Below are 15,094 nucleotides of genomic sequence, written 5' to 3' on the forward strand. Positions count from 1 at the left end.
ACAAACTTTAAATAATAAAATTCAACTCTAACTTCTTGCTGACCACGTAACACTGATTGTCGTGAACGTGGTGGCAGCTCCAGGATCTATGCTTGAATGACAGAGCTCTGCCATTTGTCTCCCAGTGGTGATCGCCGCTAGGAGACTGTTAGGCGGCAAAAAAAATCAAATCGCTAGGGATATCAAATCCAACCCAAAAAAGTTTTACAAGTACATCAACTCTAAAAAAAAGAAAGGTTGACTGTATAGGACTCCTAAAGGATGAGGGTGGAAACTCAATGGTGGATGACCAAGGTAAGGCAGAGTTATTAAATGCTTTCTTTGCTTCTGTCTTCGCAAAGGAAACAGCACTGTTGCAAATTACAGATGCATTAGAGTCTCAATCTTCCAACTGTAATATTAAATACTTAACGCAGGAAGAAGTGAAGGCAAGACTAAATAAATTAAAAATAGACAAGGCACCTGGCCCGGATGGCATGCATCCTCAGGTCCTAAGGGAATTAAGTTCAGTTATAGATAAACCCCTTTATCATATCTTTTGTGACTCTCTTTCAACTGGCAGAGTCCCAGTGGATTGGCATACAGCCCACGTTTTCCCATTATTTAAGAAGGGCATAAAATCAGATCCAGGAAATTATAGACCTGTAAGCTTAACATCAGTTGTATGCAAACTATTTGAGGGGTTACTAAGAGATACTATACATGACTTCATAGTAGAAAATAATCTTATTTCTCAGCATCAACATGGGTTTACTAAAGACAGGTCCTGTTTGACTAACATGCTCAGCTTTTATAAGGTAGTGTGGATATTGGGAATGCTGTAGATTTGATATACTTGGACTTTGCAAAGGCCTTCGACACTGTTCCCCACAAAAGTCTGGTGCAAAAGTTGAGTTTGCAAGGACTGGGGAAGAGTCTGTGTGCATGGATATTGCATGGGCAGCACGGTGGCATGGGCAGCATGGTGGCGTAGTGGTTAGCTCTCTCGCCTTGCAGTGCTGGGTCCCTGGTTCGAATCCCAGCCAGGGCACTATCTGCAAAGAGTTTGTATGTTCGCTCCGTGTCTGCGTGGGTTTCCTCCGGGCACTCCGGTTTCTTCCCACATTCCAAAAAACAGATAAGTTAATTGGCTCCCCCTAAAAATTGGCCCTAGACTACAGTACTTACACTACATAATATAGACATATGGCAATGGTAGGGATTAGATTGTGAGCTCCTTTGAGGGACAGTTAGTGACAAGACAATATATATATATACACTGTACAACGCTGCGTAATATGTCGGCGCTATATAAATACTACTAAATAATAATGGATAGGGAACTGGCTAATGGACAGAAAACAAAGAGTTGTGGTCAAAGGATCGTACTCAAAATGGGAGACTGTTAGCAGTGGGGTCCCACAGGGGTCTGTTCTGGGTCCAGTGCTCTTCAATTTATTTTCTTAATGACCTAGTAGATGCAGTAGTGAGCAATAGTGCTATTTTTGCAGATGATACAAAATTGTGCAGAATCATCAACTCTCAGGAAGATAGTGTCATATTGCAACAGGATCTGGATAGGATGGCTATATGGGCACATACATGGCAGATGAAGTTCAATGTTGACAAATGTAAAGTCATGCATTTTGGTCGTACCAATGGTCTAGCACCATACAAAATAAATGGGATACAGTTGGGGACCTCAAACTTGGAGAAGGACTTAGGAGTACTCATCGACAACAAGTTAAATAATCGTACTCAATGCCAAGCAGCTGCAGCTAAAGCTAACAAAATTTTGGGATGCGTTAAAAGGGAAATAAAAACTCGAGATGCTAGCATATTATTGCCCCTGTTTAACTCTCTAGTAAGGCCACATCTGGAATATGGAATTCAGTTCTGGGCACCACATTACAAAAAAGATATTGCAGTTTTAGAGCAGGTGCAGAGATGAGCAACAAAATTGATACGTGGGATGGAAGGTCTCACTTACCAAGAAAGGTTAGATAAACTGGGTTTATTTAGTCTAGAGAAAAGATGCCTTAGAGGGTATCTAATTAACATGTATAAATACATCAGAGGGCAATATAATAGCTTGGCGGATGAGCTTTTTGTCCCTAGGCCTTCTCAAAGGACTAGAGGACATGATCTGCGCATGGAGGAAAAACGTTTTAGCCATTTATTTAGGAAAGGGTTCTTTACAGTAAGAGTGATTAAGATGTGGAATGCATTGCCACAGGAAGTCGTTATGGCAAACTCTATACTTGCATTTAAAGGGGGCTTAGATGCTTTCCTTGCGTTGAAAGACATCCATGGCTACAATTACTAGCTAATGCCTAATGATGTTGATCCAGGGATTTTATCTGATTGCCATCTGGAGTCAGGAAGGAATTTTTCCCTTTAGGGGCTAATTGGACCATGCCTTGTAAGGGTTTTTTGCCTTCCTCTGGATCAACAGGGATGTTTCAGGGAGCAGGCTGGTGTTGTACTTTGTTCTCTGGTTGAACTCGACGGACGTATGTCTTTTTTCAACCAAAATAACTATGTAACTATATATGCTTAAATTCTAAAATCTGCATTAATCTGCTTAGTTATAAGTGTTAATAATTGGGGCTACTTCCTGTGCTACCATTTGCTTATTTCATTAGTCGCAGTTTGCATATCTTTAGACTGGCTCTGCCTCTGTGTGGCTAGAGTCTAGTGTCTTCTAGTATATTCACAGCTGTAATCAGTCTGCTTGTTAGCATCTATCTAGTCAGGGATATATTAGCAGATCATATAGTCAGCATGACCTTGGTCAGCAGTGTATACATTTAAGGGTATAAATTTAAGGGTATTAATTTTAAGGGTACTTTAGACAAACAGAATTATACCAGAATTGAGCCAGAAGGGAACAGAAGTGAACTAGCACAAAACTCTGGGCTGTTGTTCATCTGCTGATTTTCTACACCTTGCATAGAAGTACCCTCAATACCATATTGAACATACACCAGCTAAACATACAAGCAGCTAAATTTAAGCATTGCACACCCACTGACCAAACTACTGATGGTTTCATCGTCCTCACCAACCACACCACTGCTGATCTTCGCTGGCTGCCCCACTGCTGAATTCCCCACCAACTGTTCCATCGCCGACCTCCAGTCAAGTTACGTCATTACCAACCAGACACCCCATCTACCAATCACACCACTGCTGATCCTCACTGGCTGCTCCACTGCTGAACTCCCCACCAGCTGATCCATCGCCGACCTCCAGACAAGCTACGTCATTACCAACCAGACACCCCATCTACCAATCACACACAGCTGGATTTTTTGCCATCATTGATGTTTTGCCAACTTCACTGCTGATCTCCTGTGGACTGCTCCTTCCCAGATTGATTATTGATGCACCTTTGCTGGACCCCTTGAGCCACATCATTGGTGACATTTATCTCATATTGATCTAACTGCTGTCCCCCTGTCTACGCTTCCACCCTCCACACAATATCCTACCTTTTTACTTCAGTACAACATGTACCCCTTCCCTCCTATTCACTCCCTGACCCCTCCACCATTTCTCAGCCATCTCCCTTGCCAACTTACTCTCCCCCATCACCACATGTTCTACCTCCACCTCCGTCTACACCTTGTCCCCCTTCTGTTTCCTCGCACCCTCTCCCCTTCTGTCCTCAAACTCCCATTCGGCCCTCAACCCTCATGCACCTCCCCACACTCTACCCGCACATTCCCTCGGCATAACCTTATTCCAATCTGTCCTACCCATAGGCATTCGCTCCCTATTTCCGATGGCCTCTGGAATGCCAGGTCCACCCGCAATAAGCTTACAGCCATTCACAAGCTCTTCATATCCAAATCCCTCACCTTCCTCGCCCTCACTGAGAAATGGCTCACCCCTTCTGACTATACTGCTGCAGTCCTCTCCTATGGGGGCCTACACCTCAGTCACTCCCCCAGACCTGACAACAGGATTGGAGGAGGGGTGGGCTTGCTCCTCTCCCCATCATGTACATTCAGGATCCTTTCACCTCCCTTCTCTCTGCACTTCTCATCCTTTGAGGCCCATGCAATCCGCCTCTACTATCCCTTTCCAGCCATCATTGCAGTCCTATACCGCCCCATCTAGCTCCACATCTCTCTTCCTTGACAACCTAGCCTCCTGGCTACCCCACATTCTGTCATCAGACCTACCTACAATCATCCTCGGGGACTTCAATATTCCTATTGATGCGCCCAACACACCTGCCACCACTCAGCTACTTTCCCTCACCAACTCCCTTGGCCTCTCCCAGCACGTAAACTACCCCACCCACTCTGATGGTCATATCCTCGACCTCATCTTCTTCAAATCAGCCTCCTTCACCAACCTGGACATTGCACCATTCCCTCTCTCTGACCATCACTTCCTCACCTTCACCCTCTCCCAATCCTCCTCCTCTGCCCCCCCCTACCCAGCCTGGTCGATGGCAAAGGGATCTGCGCAATCTGAACCCAACCATCCTAGCTGGCCTCCTCCTCTCCCTCTCCTCCACCCTCCCCACCCTGTCATGCCACAATCAAGCAACAACACAATATAACAAGGCTCTCTCATCAGCCTTAGATGAAGCTGTCCCTCTAACCTTCCGCCCCAACAACTCCCCCCCCAATCACCAACCCTGGCACACCACCCACACACGCAACCTCAAGAAAGGGACACGAGCCAGCTGAGTGGAAATGGAGGAAATCGCGTCTCAATCCCGATTTCCTGGATTATAAAGCTAAGCTGCTACTTTTCCACACTGCACTATCAGAAGCTAAGCAAAATTATTTTGCTGCCCTGATTGGAACTCAAGCCTCCAACCCACGATGTCTCTTTGCCACCTTTAGCCCCCTACTTAACCCCACTCACCCCCCCCCCCTCTCTAGTAAGGCCACATCTGGAATATGGAATTCAGTTCTGGGCACCACATTACAAAAAAGATATTGCAGTATTAGAACAGGTGCAGAGACGAGCAACAAAATTGATACATGGGATGGAAGGTCTCGCTTACCAAGAAAGGTTAGATAAACTGGGTTTATTTAGTCTAGAGAAAAGATGCCTTAGAGGGTATCTAATTAACATGTATAAATACATCAGAGGGCAATATAATAGTTTGGCGGATGAGCTTTTTGTCCCTAGGCCTTCTCAAAGGACTAGAAGACACGATCTGCGCATGGAGGAAAAACATTTTAGCCATTTATTTAGGAAAGGGTTCTTTACAGTAAGAGTGATTAAGATGTGGAATGCATTGCCACGGGAAGTCGTTATGGTAAACTCTATACCTGTATTTAAAGGGGGCTTAGATGCTTTCCTTGCGTTGAAAGACATCCATGGCTACAATTATTAGCTAATGCCTAATGATGTTGATCCAGGGATTTTATCTGATTGCCATCTGCAGTCGGGAAGGAATTTTTTCCCTTTAGGGGCTAATTGGACCATGCCTTGTAAGGGTTTTTCGCCTTCCTCTGGATCAACAGGGATATGTGAGGGAGCAGGCTGGTGTTGTACTTTGTTCTCTGGTTGAACTCGATGGATGTATGTCTTTTTTCAACCAAAATAACTATGTAACTATGTAACTATATTTGCTTAAATTCTAAAATCTGCATTAATCTGCTTAGTTATAAGTGTTAATAATTGGGGCTACTTCCTGTGCTACCATTTGCTTATTTCATTAGTCCCAATTTGCATATCTTTAGACTGGCCCTGCCCCTGTGTGGCTAGAGTCTAGTGTCTTCTAGTATATTCACAGCTGTAATCAGTCTGCTTGTTAGCATCAATCTAGTCAGGGATATATTAGCAGATCATATAGTCAGCATGACCTTGGTCAGCAGTGTATACATTTAAGGGTATAAATTTAAGGGTATTAATGTTAAGGGTACTTTAGACAAACAGAATTATACCAGAATTGAGCCAGAAAGGAACAGAAGTGAACTAGCACAAAACTCTAGGCTGTTGTTCATCTGCTGATTTTCTACACCTTGCATAGAAGTACCCTCAATACCATATTGAACATACACCAGCTAAACATACAGGCAGCTAAATTTAAGCACTGCACACCCGCTTACCAAACTACTGATGGTTTCACCGTCCTCACCAACCACACCACTGCTGATCTTCGCTGGCTGCCCCACTGCTGAATTCCCCACCAACTGTTCCATCGCCGACCTCCAGACAAGCTACGTCATTACCAACCAGACACCCCATCTACCAACCACACCACAGCTGATCTTCGCTGGCTGCTCCACTGCTGAACTCCCCACCAGCTGATCCATTGCCGAACTCCAGACAAGCTACGTCATTACCAACCAGACACCCCATCTACCAACCACACCACTGTTGATCCTTGCTGGCTGCTCCACTAGTAAACTCCCCACCAGCTGATCCATCGCCGACCTCCAGACAAACTACGTCATTACCAACCAGACACCCCATCTACCAATCACACCACTGCTGATCCTCACTGGCTGCTCCACTGCTGAACTCCCCACCAGCTGATCCATCGCCGACCTCCAGACAAGCTACATCATTACCAACCAGACACCCCATCTACCAATCACACATGGCTGGATTTCTTGCCATCGCTGATGTTCTGCCAACTTCACTGTTTATCTCCTGTGGACTGCTCCTTCCCAGATTGATTATTGATGTACCTTTGCTGAACCCCTTCAGCCACATCATTGGTGACATTTATCTCATATTGGTCTAACTGCTCTCCCCCTGTCTATGCTTCCACCCTCCACACCCTATCCTACCTTATAACTTCAGTACAATATGTACCCCTTCCCTCCTATTCACTCCCTGACCCATCCACCATTTCCCAGCTATCTCCCTCCCCAGCTCGCTCTCCCCATCACCACATGCTCTACCTCCACCTCCTTCTACACCTTGTCCCCTTCTGTTGCCCTGCACCCTCTCCCCTTCTGTCCTCAAACTCCCATTCGGCCCTTAACCCCCATGCACCTCCCCACACTCTACCCGCACAATCCCTCAGCATAACCTTATTCCAATCTGTCCTACCCCTAGGCATTTGCTCCCTATTTCCTGTAGCCTCTGGAATGCCAGGTCCACCCGCAATAAGCTCACAGCCATTCACAAGCTCTTCATATCCAAATCCCTCACCTTCCTCGCCCTCACGGAGACATGGCTCACCCCTTCTGACTATACTGCTGCAGTCCTCTCCTATGGGGGCCTACACCTCAGTCACACCCCCAGACCTGACAACAGGACTGGAGGAGGGGTGGGCTTGCTCCTCTCCCCATCATGTACCTTCAGGATCCTTTCACCTCCCTCCTCTCTGCACTTCTCATTTTTTGAGGCCCATGCAATCCGCCTCTACCATCCCTTTCCAGCCATCATTGCAGTCCTATACCGCCCCATCTAGCTCCACATCTCTCTTCCTTGACAACCTAGCCTCCTGGCTACCCCACATTCTGTCATCAGACCTCCCTACAATCATCCTCGGGGACTTAAACATTCCTATTGATGTGCTTAACACACCTTTCACCACTCAACTACTTTCCCTCGCCAACTCCCCCACCCACTCTGCTGGTCATATCCTCGACCTCATCTTCTCCAAATCCTCCTCCTTCACCAACCTGGACATTGCACCATTCCCTCTCTCTGACTATCACCTCCTCACCTTCACCCTCTCCCAATCCTCCTCCTATGCCCCCCTACCCAGCCTGGTCAATGGCAAAGGGATCTGCACAATCTGAACCCAACCATCCTAGCTGGCCTCCTCCTCTCCCTCTCCTCCACCCTCCCCACCCTGTCATGCCCCAATCAAGCAACAGCACAATATAACAAGGCCCTCTCATCAGCCTTAGATGAAGCTGTCCCCCTAACCTTCCGCCCCAACAACCCTCCCAATCCCCAACCCTGGCACACCACCCACACACGCAACCTCAAGAAAGGGACACGAGCCGCTGAGTGGAAATGGAGGAAATCGCGTCCCAATCCCGATTTCCTGGATTTATAAAGCTAAGCTGCTACTTTTCCACACTGCACTATCAGAAGCTAAGCAAAAGTATTTTGCTGCCCTGATTGGAACTTAAAGCGGAATATAACCCTGCATTTCAACTTTGCTCTAAAACATTATTTACAGTATATTATATGCAACCAGCATTTTTTTTTTACTAGACCAGCATTGGAAGGGTTACACAGGGCTTTAAAGTTCCTGGAGATTTCTGCAGACACATCCGAAGCTGACATAGATACATTTTGTTTACATAAATGTATCTAAGTGTGGCATGTGACTCACTCTCTCACTGAGAAGGAGTTGGAGGACAGCCAAAGAGTGTGTAACATTTCTCAATAGATACATATAACTAAATAGAATGTAACAATCTGTACTTCTGCATATCTCTCCATGGAACTTTAAACATCTGTGTTTAACCCTTCCAATGCTGGTCTAGTAAAAAAAAATGCTTTTTGCATATAATATGCTGTAAATAATGTTTTAGAGCAAAGTTGAAATGCAGGGTTATATTCCGCTTCAAGCCTCCAACCCACGACGTCTCTTTGCCACCTTTAACTCCCTACTTAACCCCACTCGTCTTCCCCTAGCTCCACCATCTCAGCCAATGACTTTGCCACTCACTTCACCAGCAAAATCGCAGCTATCTGAAATGAAATCTCCCTCCTACATTCTTCAATTCCCTCCAACTCCCCCCAGGCCACTGCCATGCCTAAACTTCCAGGCCTCTCCCATGCCCAACCCCCCCCTCACCACCTCCATCCAGACTGTTCCAATGCACCCACCCTCCCTGACCTCCTTCACTCCTGCCACCATTTAATAGGTGAATCTATTGCTTGCCACTTCCCCTGCCACCTCCTTCCCCCTCGACCCTGTCCCCTTTGACACCCTCCGCCCCCACTTCCCTGACCTGGCCCATGTCCTCACCTCCTTGTTCAACCTTTCCCTCTCCACCAGTACCTTCCCCTCAGCTTTTAAAGAGGCCACTGTACTCCCCCTGCTGAAAAAACCTCACTCGACCCCTCCTTACCCTCCAATTACCGCCCAATCTCTCTCCTCCCCTTTGCCTCAAAGCTCCTCGAACGCCTGGTCCACCGACGAATCACGCACTACCTCAGCACCAACTCCCTACAATCTGGTTTCCGTCCTGCCTACTCAACAGAAACCGCTCTCGTCAAGGTAGTAAATGACCTTACCCTTGCCAAAGCTGAAGGAAACTACTCAATCCTGCTACTGCTTGACCTTTCCTCAGCATTTGATACAGTTGACCATCCCCTCCTCCTTCAATCCCTACAGTCCTTAGGGATTTGTGGCAGCGCCCGTGCCTGGATCTCCTCATACCTCTCTAATCGCCTCTTCACCACCTCTTTTAATGGTTCCTCCCAGAGGCGGAACAAAGTCCTCCAGCACCCAAGGCTGAGACACCAAAGTGCGCCCCTCCATCCCTGCCACCCCAGCCATCACACACTGATTGCTATTAAAGTAAGAGGTGCCACAGGGCCCACAACCTCCCCAACACCTTAATATCTAGTTATCTGGCTTGCAGTCACTGCTATGTATCCCCTTTTCTTATTTCTTTCTGCTTCAAACACAATTAGGAATGACAGCTGAATGAATTGTGCGCCCCCTCCTACACTGCGCCCTGAGCCTGGAGCCTCTCCAGCCTATGCCTCGGCCCGGCCCTGGTTCCTCCTCAACTCCCACACCCCTCTCGGTTGGATTCCCCCAGGGCTCTGTTCTGGGCTCCCTACTGTTCTTAATTTACATCTCCTCTATCGGAAAAGTCATCTCCTCCCTGGGCTTCAAATACCACCTATATGCAGATGATACCCAAATCTATCTCCACACCCCCCATCTCTCCCCCTCCACCATGGACAAGGTCTCCTCCTGCCTATCAACCATCTCCTCCTGGATGTCAGCTAGGTTCCTGAATCTTAACCTGGATAAAACGGAGCTCATAATTTTCCAGCCACGCTCTGCACCACCCCTCCCAGATATTCATGTCACTATCAACAGCACTACCATCCGCCCTACCTCCCAGGCCCGCTGCCTGGTCGTCACCCTCTCCTTCAGCCCACACATCCAAAATGTTACCAGAACCTGCAACTTCCACCTTTGCAACATCTCCAAAATCCGCCCCTTTCTGACCCCAGACACTGCCAAGATTCTCATCCATGCCCTCATCATCTCCCGCCTTGACTACTGCAATGCCCTACTATCTGGCCTCCTCTTAAAACACATTGAACCCCTTCAATCAGTCATGAATGCAGCAGCTAGACTCATCCATCTTTCCCACCACTCTGCTTCCACTTCTCCCCTCTGTGAAGCCCTACATTGGCTCCCTATTAGCTTCAGGATCAGTTTTAAGGTTTTGTGCCTTACTTACAAATCTGTGCACAAGACCTGCCCAACCTACATTTCTGAGCTCGTCAACAGATATATACCTGCCTGCCCTCTCCGGTCCTCCAGTGATCTCCGCCTGACCTCCCCACGCATCTCTCATTCCCATGCATGCTTACAAGACTTCTCAAGAGCTGCACCCACCCTATGGAACTCCCTTCCACTCCCTCTCAGACTCGCTCATTCCTTAAACACCTTCAAGCAAACCCTCAAAACACATTTCTTTAAATTGGCCTACCCCACATCTACCACACTCTAACTCTCTCAGTCAATCACCTTTTCCACAGTCCTACCTTATGTGTCCCCCCTCCCTTTAGACTGTAAGCCTTGGCAGGGCCTCCCCCTCCCTTAGTGTGTCCTTCTTAATTTTTCTACCCCAGCAATGACACCCTTCTCATGGACTAATTCGGACTTGTTTTGCCGGGTCTCTGTAAAACGTATTTTATACCCCGATTGCATGTATAACCTTGTGCTATGTTGTATAACTGTTTGCTACCTCTCTGTCTGTCACTCCTTGTAGCAATGTATGTATCCCTATTTATTGTCCAGTGCTGCGTAATATGTTGGCGCTTTATAAATACAATAAATAATAATAATAATGTTTTAAAATATCACATAGGAGAAAACATGAATTGAATAAGGACCACAGTGCGAAGTGAGCACTTTGTGTTTGGGGGCTGTCCTTGCCTCTATGGTGAGTAAATGGCCTTCATCAACATCTGCTAATAAAGCACCTTTCTATGAACAGGTACCTGCATAGGAAAAGGATGAATACAACCCTGATTACAGAATTTATTCTTCTTGGGCTTACCGATCTCCCCTGGCTCCAGAAGTACCTCTTTGTCCTAATCCTCTTCTGCTACTTCATGGATATATTTGGAAATTTTACGATTATCTTTCTGGTGATCAAAGACTTGACTCTTCATTCCCCGATGTACTTTTTATTGGCTTACCTTTCCTTTCTCGATATATTATTTTCTTCAATCATTGTGCCCAAAATGATGGCTGGATTCTGGATGGATAACTCAATTTCTATAAAAAACTGCATCACTCAGTTGTATTTTGCACACACTTTGGGATGCACTGAAGGAGTTCTTCTGGCCTTTATGGGTTATGATCGGTATGTGGCCATCTGCTACCCACTACGATACGTGGTCATTATGGGGAGAAATACTTGCCTAAAGCTGTTTTTCCTCTCTTGGGCTGTAGGCCTCAGCTCGTCTTCATTAGTCAATGCAATCATGACGGCAAATCTCCCCTTCTGCAGTAAGAATAAAGTGAAACATTTCTTCTGTGATGTTAAACCCGTGATAAAGTTAGCCTGTAAAGACATCTCCGTAAATGAAATAACCATGACCATCGTCAGCGGTTTTGTCAGTATGAGTACCTTCTCTCTCACCCTTCTGTCGTACTGTTACATTGCTGGTCATCTTATCAAAGTGAGGTCTTCACAAAGCAGAAGGAAAGCTTTTTCAACCTGTTCTGCACACCTGACCATTGTGGTCCTATTCTACGGGGCAGCAGTATGCACATACCTGGGGCCGACTTCAGAAATATCCTTAGAAAAAGACAGAATTGCAGCCTTGTTATTCACTGTTCTTTCTCCCACAGTCAATCCTATTGTTTACACACTGAGAAACAAGGAGGTCAGGAAATCTCTTAGAAAATGTATAAAAGTTTCTGGTAAACTGAATTTCATCTGTAGCTAAAGCTATCTTCTCAAAAAGTAAAAAAAAAACTTTTAAAATAGATAAATAATAGTCTTACTTTTGAAAAAACACAGAGTAGGGACACAAAGAGCCAAATATAGTGTAGTATGTACTGGTAGTTGAAATAAAGTATGATAGAGTTATAAGGTAGCCTATACTCACAAAGCAGGATTACCTCAAAGGCAACCACTGTATAGGCAGGTGGGGAGATTAGACCTGACCCCACTCAGGATTAAGAAGTTGCTCTCCATAGATGAGGAAAAAAGGGGGTAACACCCCTCCACCAAGGGGTGGACTTGATATAGTGTAGTTTGGATCCTGCTTCATGAGGCAATAACAATGGAGCAATAACATACAGTATGTGGTCAGTAGAAGAGCCAGGCACCTCTGTCCGGACAAAGAGCAATAAATAAGGATTCTCAACGACAACATCATGCAGTCTGCAGAGAAACTTGGCCTTGGGAACACTTCAGCATGACAGTGACCCAAAACACACAGCAAAAGTGGTGAAGAAATGGTTAGCAGACAACAACATTAACGTTTTGGAGTGGCCCAGCCAGAGTCCTGACTTGAATCCAATTGACTACCTGTGGAGGGAGCTGTTTTGCCTCACGGGAAGGGTTTTTAAACCCTCTAACTTCGCTCACCACCGTAATGGGTAAAATGAATTGCAGCAAAACATGAGGGAAGGTTCAATAGTAATATTTATTGAGCTACAATCCTGTTATAATAATTATCTAGGCTTGCAGAATCATAGTTACATTGTATTTGAGTGTATTAGTGAGCATCAATATTATTTCTTACGAAATATTGCAGCATCATCCAGAGAAGATCGGGGGACCTCAGCAACCTCGGAGGGGAAATACCTGGCGACGGCATGTCTGCTTGTCCTTCGAATGTCCCCCCAACTCGAAAGTATTTTCCCTCCTTTATATAGACAGAATTCAGTGTCTGTTCAGGCGTAGAACATGTTTCATCCATGCACCTGTGCAGATAAGGGTGTGTGATCACCATGTGCTTGTATTAGTGCACCTGTGTAGACAAGACACATGACTGCGTGATCACAACATGCTTTAGAAGCATCACAGAACACGTCTGACTATTTTTGTTTATGTGAGAACTCTGCACATCATCTCATATTTTGACTAGTGTTGTAGATAGCAAAATTCTCATAGTCAGTCTTCCATGAGAATAGCATGATTAGATAGCAACACTCTCATGGTCAATCTTCCATGAGAGTGTTATCTATCTATATAAAATCGGATGTATGTGTGTGTGTGTGTGTATGTATGTGCCGCGATCACGCGAAAACGCCTTAACCGATTTGAACTAAACTTGGTATACAGATCCCTTACTACCTGGGATGATATGTTCTGGGGGTCTCGCGGCCCCCCCTGCACACGTGGGCGGAGCTACAAGTAGCCAATCAGATTTCACCCATTCAAGTCAATGGAAAAAATTTAAAAGGCTGCCATTCTCACAGTAATCAAGCCAGAGTCCCCACACTTGGCACAGTTGGTCACTTGGTGACCGATGTTACAAATCGAGGAAAAGTGGGTGGAGCATAAAACAGCCAATAAAATTTCAGCCATTCATTTGAAGTAGGAAAATGTAAACTGCAGCCATGCTTAGACTGTTAATCGCAGGGTTCTTAAACTTGCCACAGTTGGTCACTGGGTGAATCCGATTGAGATTCAAGAAAGTGGGTGGAGCCTACAACAGCCAATCAAAATTCACCTATTGATTTTCAAGGTGAATATTTAAACTGCTGCCATTCTTACATTGTTAATGGCAGAGGCTTCAAACTTGCTACAGTCTGTCTTTGGGTAACTGGGGTCCAAATTCACTAAAGGGTCAGGGCCACAAACAGCCAATCAGATTTCCTTGGTGGATAAACTGCTTCCATTCACACATTTTTGATGCCAGGAACCTGAAAGCTCACAAACTTGGTCATTGAGTGATTGTGTTTGTGTGTCAGGTTACAAAAACAAATTTGACTAGGAAAATATAAACTGTAGCCATTCTCACACCGGTAATGGCAGGGTTCTCAAACTTTGCACAGTTGGTCACTGGGTGAATGAGATTAAGAATTTGGAAGGTAGGTGGAGCCTACAACAGCCAATAAAAATTCACCTTTCAATTTTCAAAGGGAATTGTAACGATCGGTGTAACACAGAGAGGTTCTGATTACCGGTGAACTGCAGTATCACCGAGAATACAGAATATACCCGATTATTGGTGATCTGCAGTATCACCGATAATCAGATATATCTACTAACCTCTGGACACCAATATAACAAGTGAGTGTTTAGATGCAACAGTATACTTTGAGTATTTCTCCAGGAGTAGGTTCCTTCCTCTAGCCTAGACTCTCCAGGGGGGAGGAGCTAGGCTGAGGGGAGGAAGGACAGAGCGTGAGTGACACCCAGAGAAGGGGTGACACTAACAGGTCTGGGAACTGCCTCTAACAGTAAGGCTAGTTCTCGAGGTCGGGCAAGCCAGGTCGTTAACAAACAGACAGATAAGGTACAGATTCAGAAGGCCAATACAGAGTCCAGGAATGAGCAGAGATTGGCAACAGGGTAACAGATATAGCAAGGTACAGAATCAGAGTTCACAGGAGTGGTCGGACAGGCAAAGGGTCATAACAAATAATACAGTTCAATATTCCTAACGCTAAGGTGTGAGTTCCTTGATCGTCAACACCTTTGGAAACTATGCTAGAACACAGATACAGACAAGGTCCGAGTGCTACCACGTAGTGATCGCAATGGCAGACAACCAGAGAATGACCAGCACCCAGTATATATAGCAAAGCGCTCTCCAGCGCCTCCCCTAAGTGCTGGACCAATGGCAGGTGGTAAAAATGTCAGCTGACCCGCCTGGTTAGCTGACCCTTTTCTGGCTGTCATATAAGCTCTGCCTCTTAGTGCGCGCGCGCGTCCTTCTGAACCTGTGTGGACTAGTAGTCCCAGCCACACCAGACATGTCTTGTACTGTGACCACTGACTCA

General features: G+C 45.8%; 1 protein-coding gene across 1 annotated transcript; it reads left to right on the forward strand.

Moving 5' to 3' along the window:
* Nucleotides 1–11,139: 11,139 nt before the first annotated feature.
* LOC137544210 (olfactory receptor 12D1-like) lies at nt 11,140–12,081 on the forward strand. The gene has a single exon (XM_068265262.1). The coding sequence runs from the start codon at nt 11,140–11,142 to the stop codon at nt 12,079–12,081; it is 942 nt and encodes a 313-aa protein (XP_068121363.1).
* The last annotated feature ends 3,013 nt before the right edge of the window (nt 12,082–15,094 follow it).

The sequence above is a fragment of the Hyperolius riggenbachi genome, chromosome 1 (assembly GCF_040937935.1).
Source record: "Hyperolius riggenbachi isolate aHypRig1 chromosome 1, aHypRig1.pri, whole genome shotgun sequence".
NCBI classification, from domain to species: domain Eukaryota; kingdom Metazoa; phylum Chordata; class Amphibia; order Anura; family Hyperoliidae; genus Hyperolius; species Hyperolius riggenbachi.